Genomic DNA, 14,537 nt, shown 5'->3' with positions numbered 1-14,537 from the left:
ACACCTAGATCTCTCAGCTACAGCAGCAGCATGTACAGCACAGTTGGAAACTCTGCAATCAACAGAACAAACCTGAAGATCAAACTCAGCAGTTTAGAAAATGAACAGGTTTGATTATTTCCATTCAACTCTATTTCCCATAGTCCCAAAATAAAATATCAACATTCATGTTATTCAATATTATTTCTGCAGGTGGATGTTATGGTGGTCCCCATGCTCAACAAACAGCTGACTTCTACAAATATTGGCAACAGTTTGTTGGCCAAAGCTGGGAATGTATTAAAGTTAAAGTTTGATTCAGTCTTAGCCAGTTGTGCCCTCGCCCCTGGTGATGTTCAGCTGGTTGATGCACCTCCATCTCTGGGCTGCTCCAAGATTTTCTTCATTGAGTGCTTGCCTTGGGACGGAGTAAGAGGAAGGAGTGCTCAGGTAAAATTAAGGACTTTCATTAACACTTCTGGTGATGGAAAACACAAAAGAAAAGATAATTAAAGATAATAAAATACTAAATTAATGCGAAAATATTAATGCACAAACCAGATAACTGCAATGGAAGATTTATGCAACCAAACTGAACTTTTTTGTGGATCCTCACAGTTTTCCGTGTGTGCTCTGTTGCAGTGTGCAATCCAACAGTTTGAAAGCATTGTTTAAAAATATGTAAATTTTGATTTGCAGGCTCTTGGTAACGGTCTGAAGAAGTGTCTGGAGCTTTGTGTACAGCAGAATTTGGGTTCAGTGGCCATTCCAATCATTGGGCCAGGTGTTATTTTAAAATACCCGCTGAGAGAAGCCATTCAAGTGTTGACTGACATCATTCACCAGTTTGGATTATCTGCATCCTCTGGATCTCTTACAAACATCCACATTGTCATTAAACCTGGCTACCCTGATTCTGAGGAGGTCAGTGTCAGTTGATATGTCCTGTATGTGATCTGTAACATGCAGGAATCAATTATCTATCATGTTATTCTGTGTTTTTATCTACAGTGCTATCATGATGTCTACAAACAGCTCAGCTTAAATATGAACCAGGGAGGCCAAGGTAAATTAGCACTACTCAGACTGTCTTCAGTATGTGATATTAATGCATAGTGAGCAGATAAAAAGCATTCAGCCAGTGTCATATTTTACCATCTTCATTAGTACCCTCAGTCATCAGATTAAATATATTAAACAATAGCTAATGTGTGGTCTTCTTCCTCTCAGCAATCTTCAGGTCCCTTACCAGTGACCTAGATGACATCATCATGACAGTGGGAAATGGGGTTAAACTACACGTGGTGTTTGGTGACATCACTAATGAGACTACAGATGTTGTGGTGAACACAACCAACTTCAAAAGTTTTGACCTTGGTAGGTGAAACTGGGGAAAACAAGAAGGTGTAGTGAGCAGACAACCCAGTTGCATCTGTAAAATATTTTTTATCCACAATGGTAGCATAACTCTTTACAGCTGTTCATTAATATCTGCACAGAAATGGGGATGCCCATATGAATATAATCTTTGAAGATCAAAGTTTTCATCTGGCATTATCAGTAGGTCACGTATATTAGCTAAAAACCATATAATTATATATACTCAGCAAAAATACAATAGATAGTCATGGTCCAGCAGCATAAGTAATTATGCCACTACTTTCTAATGCACATGGGCCAGCAAAACTAGATAATTTTTTGTATTTGGGCTCTAGTACTGATCATGGTTATAGTTTCACATATTATATAATTCCCTCGAAGCACAGACCAACGCAATTGGTTTTCTGTCACTGGTTTATTTGAAGACTGCTCTCCAAAGCCACCGTGAAAACTACACAGCATTAACAACATAAAGGCTCAACGTAAGACACAGCGCCTAAAATAACACTGTACAACAAAAGAAAATAGACCAATAAATACCTCGTTGGCTGCAAAAAATGAATAAGTCACCATTCTTCAGAGGTTTCCTTTTAAGCGTGTAGTTAAAGTTCATTGTACTTAACGTGACTTTCAATAAAGAACATTACGGGCTCATTCTTGCTCCACACTTACAGGTGTTTCCCCGACTTCCAGAAAGGAAAAAGCGAGACTTGTAAACAAGCTTGACTTTCACAATAAAAGCACCATAACTACATAAAGTAACATAACATAAATAATCTACATCTTAAACAATTTACAACAATGACACAGACCTTGACAAGATAAAAAAAATGATCCAAATTATATAAAAAATGTCATCATCCCAGCAGTTACATATTATATGTGTGAAACTATATATGTGAAATCATAGTGCTTTTTTTTCTTGTCAAAGATTTATTTTTTATTTATTGCTTTTCCAACAACATTTTAACCAACAGGAAGAGAGAGTTTACATAAAATAGAGGAGGAAATTAATAAAAAAAAATTTGAGTGTATAATAGTAATGTATGTACATCGTGTATGAACAGTGTTGGGGAAACACATAGATATAGTTATACATACTCTCCCATGTAGATCATTCAGATATTATTACAGAAAAAAAAAAAATATAGATAAGTAAAACAAAGCAAAACAAAACAACCCCCCCAAAAAAAACAAAAAACAAAAAACAAAAACAAAACAAAAAAATCCCCAAAAAAACAAGGGTTAACAGACAGTGCTCCAGAAAAAAACAGGTATAACACAGTGAGACATTAGGTTTAACTGCATTATTCCAGTGCTTCGGGCTGAAGTTTAGTCCAAGGGTGTCAAGTCAGTTAGAGAGGCATCCGACCTAACGGTTGCAATGATAAGCTGTGTCCTCTTCAGTTCCAGTCCATTTAATTTCACATCTCTTCTCCTGTCCTTCTATTGAACAGCCCAGCACTCGCAGGCCCCCCAGGTTCTCTTTAACAGCTGCAACACTACTTCTCCCATACAGGTTAAATGGATATAGTCATTTCTGTTCACTATCGATCATCTCCTCACTTTCCAAAAATAACAAAAGCTTTCCCCACATTTTTTTAAAGGAAGCATGTTTACCCTTTATCATAGACGTAAGTTTCTCCAAAGCAAGGGATTTTGACAGTGTCGACAACCAAGTTCTCAAGTGTGGTCTACTAATGGATCTCCATGATTTGGCTATGCTATATTTCGCCTGTAACAGGCAGAAGATTGTGGTTAAAAAAACCCACAATCCCCGAATTTCAGTGGGGAAAATTCCTAGGATGCATAGTTTAGGACATAGATTCAGCTTGACACTTTTAATATGAGCAATTACATCTAAAACTTCTTTCCAAAACTTTTGGATTTCTGAGCATTCCCACAGGCAATGCATCAGTGTGCCTTTTTTCCCACATTTAACACACATGTCCGGAGTTTTGGGGTCAAATTTGTTTAATAATGTTGGGGTGATATATGTTCTCATTAGCCATTTTTACTGGATTAGTTTAAATTGGGTGTTTATAGATTGTGTTTGGGCTTTCAAGCAGGCTTTTTGCCATTCCTCTGTAGTTATTCTACACTCTAAGTCTTGACACCATGCGAGTCTTTCTTTTTCTGAGGATGTTTGAGAGCCATCTCTGAGGTTGCTGTAAAAACGGGATATTAAACCTTTCTTCAGCTGATGGTTTATTGCTATGTCCTCTAATGAGTTTAGAGTGGGCAATGTTAGGGATTTTTGATTTTTTGAAATGAAGCTTCTGATTTGAAGAAATGTTTGGTTGGAATGCCAAATTTCTGTGTCAAGCCATTAAAACATAGTAGGGTGTCCTTGTCAAATAGGTCTGCAACTTTGGCCACAGGGCTCTGACGGCCCACATTTTAAAGCCCATAGTGCGTATTAGGCATATTCAGCAGGAACAAGCTTAGTGGATGACAAAATGCAAAACTCTGAGGCACAGGTGCTGGAAAGCAATCAGGACTGAGATTATCAAACAGTAACAAAAATAAGTGACTCAGTGACAGTCCGGCAGGGAACAAAGGTGAACAGGTATGCTGCCTGTAGTGTGTACTCGGTGTGAGTATCGTTTGATTTCTAGCCAAGCATGTTTGGCAAGGATTAACCTTTTACATACCTTAGAATACCAATTCTCATAAATGTATGTGGATTGATTTGGGGAAATAGGGTTGATGAGTAACTGTAAGCAGGAAGCAAGACTAAGAAATTAAATGGGTAGAATGTCTGATACTACACTGCAAGTATTCAACTGTGCCACAAAAGGGAACATAAAATAATACTGTGGCATCAAGTATCTTATTGTTGTTGCTGTCTACTGTTGATCCAAAGTTGTGCTTACTAATTAAATACAATTATTAAATATATAAATATATCAGTATTTAACCAATAGGCACTACATATTCATTTTAATAAGATTATCTTAGACTTCTTGGAGCCCTAACTTTTCCTTTCCTGCTACTATAAGGTTGGCTTTTGTGATTTTTATTATATGCTAACAAATCGAAATCTATTTGTTAACCAACTGTGCAACTTGCCCGAAAATTTTACAGTAGCAAAAGTCGGCATGTTACTAAAAAAATGGATGGCAATAGTTATGTAAAGGTCAGTAACCACCATCATCACCAGTCAGTCCTGGTGCTGATTAGCTGTGTTAGCATGGTAAAATTAGAACAAGATTAGCATATAGCACAGCTTCACAAACTTGCCTTTATTGACAGATTGTAAGACCTTTAATATATATTTTCTTATTTTTCGTCATCTACAGATGGAGTATGCAAAGACATCTTAACTGTAGCTGGACCAGAGGTGGAAACTAAACTGAAAGCAGGTGAGAAAAAGAGAAGCTGCTACTTACCTTCTCATCTTACTTATCTGACTCTCACTCATGCTTCCTGCATCACTTTCTGTGCAGCAAAAGTGAATCGAGGACAAATTTTCGAGACCCAGTCTGGAAGCTTCCCATGTAAAACTATTTTACACGTGCATGGAAAACAGGATGAGGTCCTCATTGAACAACTTGTGTGTGGTATCATTTGTTATTGTGAAATTCATAAATACAACTCAGTGGCAATTCCTGCCATGTGTGCTGGTAAGTATCTTGTTTGGCATTTCTATTTATTCTGTTTGTTGTGAAACACACACACACACCTAAATGCAAGGGGTGTTTTAACAGGAGCTGGAGGGTTGGATCCTGCGATTGTAGCAGGAGCCATTCTTCGAGGGATCAAGTCATCTGCATCAATCATGACCAGCCTCACCGACATCCGTCTCATCCTGATTAAGATCGATGTCTTCTTGACTTTTAAAGAGGAAGCGATGCAGATGTATTCCCCAGCTGTCATCAACAGAGGTGACAGAAATATTCACAAACTGACATTTTGTGTGATTATTTAGTGTAGTGATTTTTAAAATAAAAACTGATTCAAAATTATTTTACTGAAAACTTTTACTGATTTGTTCTAGTACTTCCAGTACTTCCAGTACTTCCAGTTCAAGTACAGCAACAACAGCCTCCTCATTCTGTGAGTGCCTACCTCAGCAGTCTCCAAATCAGCTCTACAATTCAGCAGTCTGTCTTCACGTTCCTGGGTCTTTCCAAAAAAGACGTTGACGATGCCATGGAAAAGCTGAAGCATCAATATCACACACAGTGCTCCAGTAAAACCTTCTCAAAGGAGGAACTGGAACCCCTCGACCAGGATGACATGATGGAGCTGAAGGAGCTGGTGGAGTCTGAGGGTTTATTCATGCAAACAGATCAGTCTGGCGCCCTAACAGTGAGCGGGCTAAAAGGCGGGGTCACCCGAGTGATGCAGAAAATGAATCAGTGTCAGTTAATGGGTCTTGCTAATGAGGTGAGAGTCAGGGAGGAGGAGGAATTGTACCATCGAGTTGTTTGGTGCATCCTGGCACATAACGGAAACTGGGAAAGACTTCCCAGAACAGCCAATCACCAACTGGAAAACAACGAATTAACAAAAGGAATAACAGACGCACAGGGACTCGTATGGGAGGTTAATCTACAGATGATGGTGGCCACACAGCAACTGAACAGACAGACAACGAAGCTAAAGCGACTTGAGAATCTGACAGGTGAGAAGATCTCAGTGTTGTGTAAAGAGCCTGACTGATACTAGAGTTTGATGCTTGAGAGCAATATAAAGTTAAAACAAACAATTGTTAAGATTTTGATTTAATGATTTATTAAAGTGATTTCAATGAAATGAAATCAAGATTTAATGAAAGGACAGTGTAGAAATAGAAATGAATAATGTATAGCAAACTACTGCACCTGTAAGAAAAACAAACATACAACAGCTGGTACACAGAAATTTGCAAATGCACAGGTACATAAATGCAGTGCTCTAGATTAACTTTTTGCCTCAGTTGCACTGGTGCGCCTAACTTTTTTTCTTAGGTCCACCAGCACAAAAGTTAAACGCACCCAAATTTTTCAACCACATCATTTAACCCCACAGTTTTACATGTTCACTTTTTTTTTACTTGCTGTCCATACAGACAGTATTGATTTGTAAATAATCTTGTCAACACAAAGTTCTTTATTTGGTGCACATTTCTACAAGAAAGATAAGTTACTGAAAAAGTGCTTGTGCTTAAAGTGCTTTGGCATAATCTAAGGGTTTCACAATTTGGCATAATTTTAAAAAGTTAAAATTTCTTCACTATTAAACAGCAGAAATGAGGCTTTCTTGTCGGAAGTCATTTTATCCCTTCATTCAAGCTACTCACCTCTATTCACCTGCACTTTCAAACGCACACACGCAAAGGACTACAGGAATATCTGGACCACGGCCAATCACAGAGGTCCCGCCCCGATTATCTCTGATTGGTTTAGACCACAATATGGGCATAATGTGTGTCTGTTGTTGACCACACGGAGACTTTCGGAATTGCGGACACTTTTTATTTTTTTGTACTGAATGGCTGGTCACACCGGTGCGACCTAGGATTTTTTTTAGTCGCACCATGGAAAAACTAAGGTGCATATGCAACCAAACTGGTCACACTCTAGAGCCCTGAGAGTCCCAGAGTACTATAGGCAATGGGTAACTGACCCTGCTAGGGGCCAGCTACTGTGGTGCGAGCAAAAAAGCTCAAGTTCCTGAGCTCCAGGCGCCCAAGAATTGTCCAGTACCCGGCAGATGTATGTGGGGGTATGAAACAGGGGTGTGTGAAACGCAACCCACAACCCTCCGTCAAGACACTACGTGTATGAGTGATAAAAAACAGTTTGAAGTAAAGAAGGTTGCAAAAGTCATTATGAAAGTAAGCATAAACAGTTCATTTTTAAACAAGAAATATAAAAATCCCACATCAGCAGATAACTGAGGATCATATTGCCCTGTTATTTCATGTTTAAATGTCTAATTTAGAAGCAGTGTTATGTTATTGTCAGACAGGCCCTATTACATGTTTCATTTTGGTTTTATTCACAGACCATCCCATGAAAATATAGATTTTTCGATTTGTTGTTTGTTGATTGGTATTTACTGCAAAATTTGTAGTAAATAGCAAAAAATAAATCTCAGCATAGGCTCTCTCTGTGTCTTCTCGTGTATATGCTATATATGCTTGTCTCTTTCAGACTTTACTTTCCCTCTGTACTGGGACAGCATGGCTGCCAGTGAAAATATGACAGTCATTCCCCTGGAGTCTTCTTCTGCAGAGTACCGAACAGTGAAGGAGGCCTTCAAACGAACTGTCACCAAAACTGTGATGAAGGTGGGTGGCTCTCCCTGCATCAGTTTCTACTTATATTACCTGTCTTATTATACGCATGCTGCTTCATCACTACTTTATTCTTCTTAAATGTTATTAATGAAATATTATGCAACTGTGAAGTGGAACACACAGATATTTCTGTTTTAACTTGCTTTAATATTTATGTATATTATTCACAGTAATTCCCCATTATTTATTTATTATTACTTCATGTTTATGACATATCCTATCATAAATTCTTCCTCACAGTTTGTTGAGATATACATATTTACAGATATATGTACATATAAACATATACTGACACAAATATACATGAACATACATGCGCACACCCGTACACGTATATACACACTGTCTGTGTAAATAGTGGGTGAGAACGACCGGTCAGAGTGGTCATGCTGGGACTTTGTTTCAGTTCCTCACTCAGCCTGTTCCAGTGCTTCACTTCCACATACAGAGAAGCTAAAACTTCATTTATTAATAAATAAATTATATTTAAATAATTAATGTAGATATAAAATGGAAGAGTAAAACATCATAATATAATTTCAAGTTACAAGTAATCAGTCAATGTCACATTTTATAAACAAACTAATTTCCCCATTTAAAAGATATGATTTATTTAATTCAATTGTATTTATTTATTCATTCATTTGGGATTTTAGGAGGATTTTAGTTTCAGTCCACCATATTGCTGAAGTCCACTGAATTGATGACGACATAATTTGCAGTATTAAAGTAATTAATTGATTGCAGTTGATAACACAGACGCTTCTCATACCTGAGATGCACGCCTCATTTTATGGCCCAGAGAATATATAAGCATAAAACGACCCCTCAGATGTAATTAATATCCTTGACTACCTTGTTTGGCAGCTTGTTGATCCTTTGTCCTTCTTCTCTGTTGTCAGATTGAGCGTTTGCAGAACGTTCATCTGCGTCGCGCCTATGAAGCACAGAAGAAGCTCATTTCTGATAAGAATGCACAGGAGGGAGGAGCAGGGGAGAAACTTCTGTACCACGGGACGACCCAGGACAATTGCGACTCCATAATGAAAACTGGATTCAACAGGCGCTTTGCTGGGCAAAATGGTGATAGTCTTTTTATAATCCACAACTACAGAACATGCCAGCATTTATCTCTTAAGCTTTTGGAAAGTACCACATGCAATCTGTCAGTGCCAAAACCATGTTCTAACCAAAGTCAACACCGGAGTCTTCTTACAATTGCACAAATATTTGCAAAACACTAAATATCACTCCCTCCAGGTAATACACAACACCATGGTTCTTCATTCACAGATGGATTTATTCTTCCGTCACACTTCTCCTCCAAACTACCATAAAATCCACAGTGAAACTGTCATTACATAACCGTAAAGAATGACCATGCATAAATATTACAAATAAACATTTAAATCAAAGTTAACAAATATGCGTTAAAAAAAACACAGTTACTGTACCTCGCTGGCTGCATGTAACCATGAGGGAATTAAACAATACTTAACAAAAAAACACTCCCCAACTTCTTTCACCTCTTCTTAAATCTTCGCTTCACTTTGAAACAGATTATTTAATCTTTTTTGTTAGCTTCTTTGCACATGCTTTCTTAACTTCCCTTTGCGTCTCTTAAAGGGGCCTATGCGCAACACAGAAAGTAACATAGTCCCTACCCCAAAAGAAACAACAATAAATAAAGGAAATAGAAAACATACATAAACACAATAAATTAAACAAATTGTAATAATTTACATTTATGGCAGTTACACTAAACAAGTAGAGTTACAATTAAATGTTGAAAGAAAAAACATTGTCTTTACATTAAAAGGTTTTAGTTATCAGGGCATAATAAAAGTAACCTTGTCATTAGCAGTCTTGAAATTAAGTAAATAAAACCTCAGATGACAGGAAGATATATAAGGTATATTAAGTTTCATTATTCATTTAACAAAAATTAAGCCAAAAGGAGGAAGCAGTGTATGAAAGCCAAAGTGACCCCTTTATAAAGTATTTTTATAAAGACAGAAGTTTTGGCAATCGTTTTTATCGTTATTTTTTTTATCTTTTTTATCATTAACTTGGTTTCCCTGGGTCTTTTCCCTTGTGTTATGAATAAATCTTCTTTTTTGGGGGGGGGTACCAGTACTGGTTTTATTTTGTTGTATTTCACGGACCGACACACAAAATATTGTCGGTTATAAACCAGTCCATGATACAAAAAAGGTTGGGGACCACTATTCTAGAGTATTCAGGTGTGTGTCAACTGTTGCAACCACAAGACCTGGGCACATTGCAGTCATTGAGTAAACCATGAGCGCCTCTGTTCTAAAGAGTCTAATGTGACATTATCTGTCTGACAGCTAAAGCATATCCAATATAGATCATGCAGTAAGACAGTGATCCCAAGCACAGCAGAAAATCTACAACAGAATGGCTGCAAATGCTGCAATGGCCCAGTGTCCTTGCTTAAATGATGTGGTGGGACCTTAAGAGAGCTGTGCATAAATGAATGCCTGCAAACTTCGATGAAGTGAAGCAATGTGCTAAAGAAGAGCGGGACGAAATTTCTCCATAACAGTGTTAGAGCTAGATAAAGTGACACAGGGAATGACTACTTAAAGTCATTGCTGCTTATGATGGTTTAATTATTAAGGTATTGAGTCATAGCTTGTACTTAGTTTTGTTATTCACTGCTTCTGCATTTTGGTTTAGTTTTTGTTAAATAAATAATAACATCCTGTATGAGACTTAGCTTGATCAGTTTTTTTACCTTATGAAGTGGCACATGAAAAAAACCCCACTTTGTATCAATTTTTTTTTTTTACTGCGTTCGCCCACCGGGCAAGCGTTGTTTGGCATGAGCAACCCACTTCATGAACACCATAACACAAAACAAGGCGACATAGGATCGTCAAATAGATACCATAGGTGTCTCTATTAAAAATCTTGTTGTCTGATGTTCCACGCTTCACAAAACTGACTCTAATGGTGAATAGATTTAAGTGTTTATTACAGTATTTGTTATTAATTACAAATGATGAGAGTGGATGTGTTCAAATAGACCTTTGACAAGTAACAGCCCATCAAGTATTACACTATTTGGTCCTGTATACTGTCAGGACAATGCAGGTAAGAATACACTGTGAGTATGAGAGCATTCATATATTAAGGCTGAATAAATTATTTTCACTTCTGGTGACACTGATGTTTCAAGGATGGCATGGAAGGCAGGGATTTGTTTTTGTGGGGGGGGGGTTGTGTTAGTTTAAACATTAGTAAGCATTTGTGGCTTTTAAACACATAGAAACTGGTGTTTTATGTGACTGTGAAGGTGTTTTCAGGCCTAGTACAATAACAGCACTTGATTCCTTATCGGGTTGAACAGATATTTTTATGTTCCTGCATGCACTAATAAAACATGTCAGTTACAGTCAACAGTGTGGTCTAAACACCTGGTGAAAGATATGAAAGTAACAGTATAGCGAACTAGTAATTCTCTGTTCTACAGCTTATACTTCCAGGGTATTTGTGACACCTAAAGATCTACTGCCAGGAGGCTGAGGGGTATCATGTGATTGATGTTGCAAGTCACTACAGTTTAAAGAGGATCACCTATTGTTAACTTTCTTTTTTTCTTCCTACACTCAGCAACTTCATACGGTCGTGGGACCTACTTTGCTGTAAAAGCCAGCTACTCAGCCCACCCCACCTACTCCAAGCCAGCTGCTGATGGTTCTCAGTTAATGTTCGTCGCCCGAGTCCTCACAGGCGTCTACACTCTAGGCCAAAAGGATATGATGGTGCCTCCACCTCGAGACCCCCAGCAGCTTCACGACCGCTATGACAGTGTGGTAGACAGAATGTATAACCCCAGCATGTATGTTGTGTTTCATGACAACCAAGCGTACCCTGACTACCTCATCACATTCAAGGGAGAGTAAAGGAAAAGTGTTTTCCACTGTTTACAAATGATGGTGTCTGAAAAATCCAAAAAGAAAAATATAAAACTTATATATGCACATTTCACATTACAAACAATTATATTTAATGAAATTACAAGTTTATTTCTTAAGTATTGAATTCTGTCTGATTTTATGCTTAATTATTGACCTGCTACTGAAGTAGAAATATATGAACACAAACACTGGAAACATATTACGCAATCATGCCGTTTAAAATGTTTTATTTGGCAAAAATTTGCACCTTACATCTTCACTTTGCCAAGTGTAAAGCACTTTGAATCACACCTAATTAATGTGAGAACATGGCACATAACCCTAATAAAGATTTACTGTATGACTGTGTGGTCCATTCTTGAAAAAGGAAAAATTAGAGGACGTGGGTGATCAACATTTAAAAAGAAACTGTGATATTTAATTAAATTGTGATCAAATTAAGCAAACACATATGAAAACTTGTTCAGTTCATAATCAAGTAACTGCTGAACATAGCAAACCATCTGGTATAGTAGTTTAAAATGTTAACTGTGGTAAAATGAGTGTTAAACACATGAGTGATGAGATAATAGCTCCAAAGGATGATAATCTTTCTTGCCTGTGTCTTGAGATGTTTCTTTTGAAGTAATTCTCCCCCCTAGTGGCCAAAAGATTATCAAAAATTTATTTGTACTAATTTTAGAGCTAAAAATTATTCACTTTGTCAAAGGGTCAAAAAGATAGCTTTCCCATATATCAAAAAGGCAAGTCAACCTTCCTTGTGTTTTCATTTACTACAAAACTGAATCTATGTTTAAAATATAAGCCATCTAGCTACTAGCTATTCATTTTACTACTATCTGCAGCATTTGAAAAAAATATCACCAATGCTAAAGCTATATAGCTGAAAAACTGGAGTTGGATAATGACAATATAGGCCTCTATGTGGTAAAAGAATAACTGAAGAATGAACGGATAAATGAATATCTGTTTATTTAGCTTCAAGTTCACGGATTCTCAGGGGCTGATGGTGACAGACGCCTGGCCGTGGACCTGCCGGAGAGCAGGACAGTCCAGAGTGGCGATCACCCTGCTTGTCCCGGCCCTCTGCAGAGTAAAATACTCAGTCCAGGTCAGAGAAGAGCCTCCTATGACCAACCTGAGAAAAGACAAACACGTCAAAAATATTAAAGCAAAAAGCAGAAGCCTTTGAAATAGGTGGGTTTGTTTCCTTTTGCTACTATTTAGAGGTTATAAAACCGTTAATCTGGAAAGATCCAATGGAATGAGGTGAAACTGAAACCTGTTTTGGTTTTATGTGGAAATATTTTATACAAACAGTTGTTCATCATCACTCACCTGTAATACCTGGACTTTGGCTCCATCATCCCAGGTCCTTCCATGCGAATGTAGACATTCTCCAGGTTGAAGCTGAAGGGGTTTGTGAACTCCACAGCTGCTATCATCTCTTCACTCACTTTTCCTCTACCAGACACCTGAAGTACACACAGGAAATGTAAAAATCCACCCCTAAAATCCAACTTTGATAAATAGGACATCAAACATGTAATGAAAGCAAAGCAAACCGTTTGCTCATAGGGGGCTGTCTGTTTTGTGTTGAACAACATTTTTGCTCTAATGATATTATTATTATTATTATTATTATTATTATTATTATTATTATTATTATTATTATTATTATTATTATTATTATCTTCTTATATAACTTACTATTAACTGAGCAGCCAATCAAATAGTCACTCTGTCAACTACACAACATTAACGGCACATAAATCCATCTTCAAACATGTCTGTGTTTAAATTCCTGAACTTAAATTTAAGGAAAACTGGCTGCTCATGACAGCACAAGTTTTACTTTGTGTAACTGCTTCTGCCACAGTGCAGTCTGGGTCCTTACTTAGCAGAGTGAGATGGAAATAGAAGAGGTGGATTTTCCCAGCCCTTGTAGGCAGGGCTGCTGAAGCACCTTTGAATGGGAAGGACATATTTAAAGAGGCACAGATCATTGCTGATGTTGAGACATACAATTTATGTGTGGTCACTTCTGGTCTTTCTGACAATTTACACCTAAAATATGAGCATTTCAACAATGTTATTCAAACCATATGTTGAAAAACCGTGTCATTATTTGTTCATGCATAATAAACTAAGCTTACTTCAATTGAACTCTAAAGTTTGGGGTCTGAGCTTTAGATATTTGTAGATTACCACTTGAAACTACATGTGAGAATGTGGAAGACCAAGACAAAATCTGTAACTGATGGCTTATGAGAGCACAAAAGTAACTGTAGTGTTTCACATTAAAGTGAAAGATGTTTAATTTCCTCAGCAGTGAATAATAAAAGATTTGGAGTTTGTTTAGTAGCTTCATGAAAATTTTACACTGTTTCAAAATTGATTAAATCAATAACGCTTTTTTGCCCTGTGAATTTTTAGATACACTGTGTTTGCTCTTAAAATAAACTCTTTGAGACAGAAAAATGAAAGATATGGGTACAAAACCTGGGACTGATGTCCAGATTTTAAGATTCATTCCTCTGACACTCGTTGAGTCGGGGTTGGTGTGGTAAGGGTTATAAGGTTTACACGGAGGGATTCCTGTATGTTCAGGGTGTGCCCCGCCTCTACAGACCTATGGTAGCTGGGATAGGCTCCAGCTCCACTGCGTCCAGATAGGGATAAGCGCAAGAGGACGAATGGATGGATGGATGGGTTTATGTGAAATATATTTGTTGTTGTTTCAGATTTTCTCAAATGTTTCTATCGGATCAGATAAAACATAAAGTTCAAACCCTTATTTGCTGTCAGCATAATTACTGGTAAAATGTCTTTCTCAAAACCATATTAAGACATAAATATAATTTAGAGTTATACTCTGACAGCTGAAACACCTTTAAAGTACCTGCAGAGTAGGTGAGACGAGAAAAGCCCCTGAGAATTAA

General features: G+C 37.4%; 1 protein-coding gene across 1 annotated transcript; it reads left to right on the top strand.

Annotated features, from left to right (window-relative positions):
* Window positions 1–197: 197 nt before the first annotated feature.
* Window positions 198–11,776, top strand: LOC102212493 (poly [ADP-ribose] polymerase 14-like). The gene is made up of 11 exons (XM_013915404.1): window positions 198–429; window positions 679–903; window positions 991–1,045; window positions 1,210–1,356; window positions 4,662–4,724; window positions 4,809–4,985; window positions 5,070–5,246; window positions 5,360–5,989; window positions 7,503–7,639; window positions 8,551–8,731; window positions 11,288–11,776. Exons 1-11 carry the CDS (start codon window positions 202–204, stop codon window positions 11,578–11,580), a joined length of 2,313 nt encoding a protein of 770 aa, XP_013770858.1. The 5' UTR covers window positions 198–201; the 3' UTR covers window positions 11,581–11,776.
* Window positions 11,777–14,537: the final 2,761 nt, after the last annotated feature.

Source organism: Pundamilia nyererei, unplaced genomic scaffold, assembly GCF_000239375.1.
Source record: "Pundamilia nyererei isolate P.nyererei 1_Seehausen unplaced genomic scaffold, PunNye1.0 scaffold00298, whole genome shotgun sequence".
NCBI classification, from domain to species: domain Eukaryota; kingdom Metazoa; phylum Chordata; class Actinopteri; order Cichliformes; family Cichlidae; genus Pundamilia; species Pundamilia nyererei.
The sequence above is the reverse complement of the archived record's forward strand: the minus strand, read 5'-3'. Positions and strand labels throughout refer to the sequence as shown.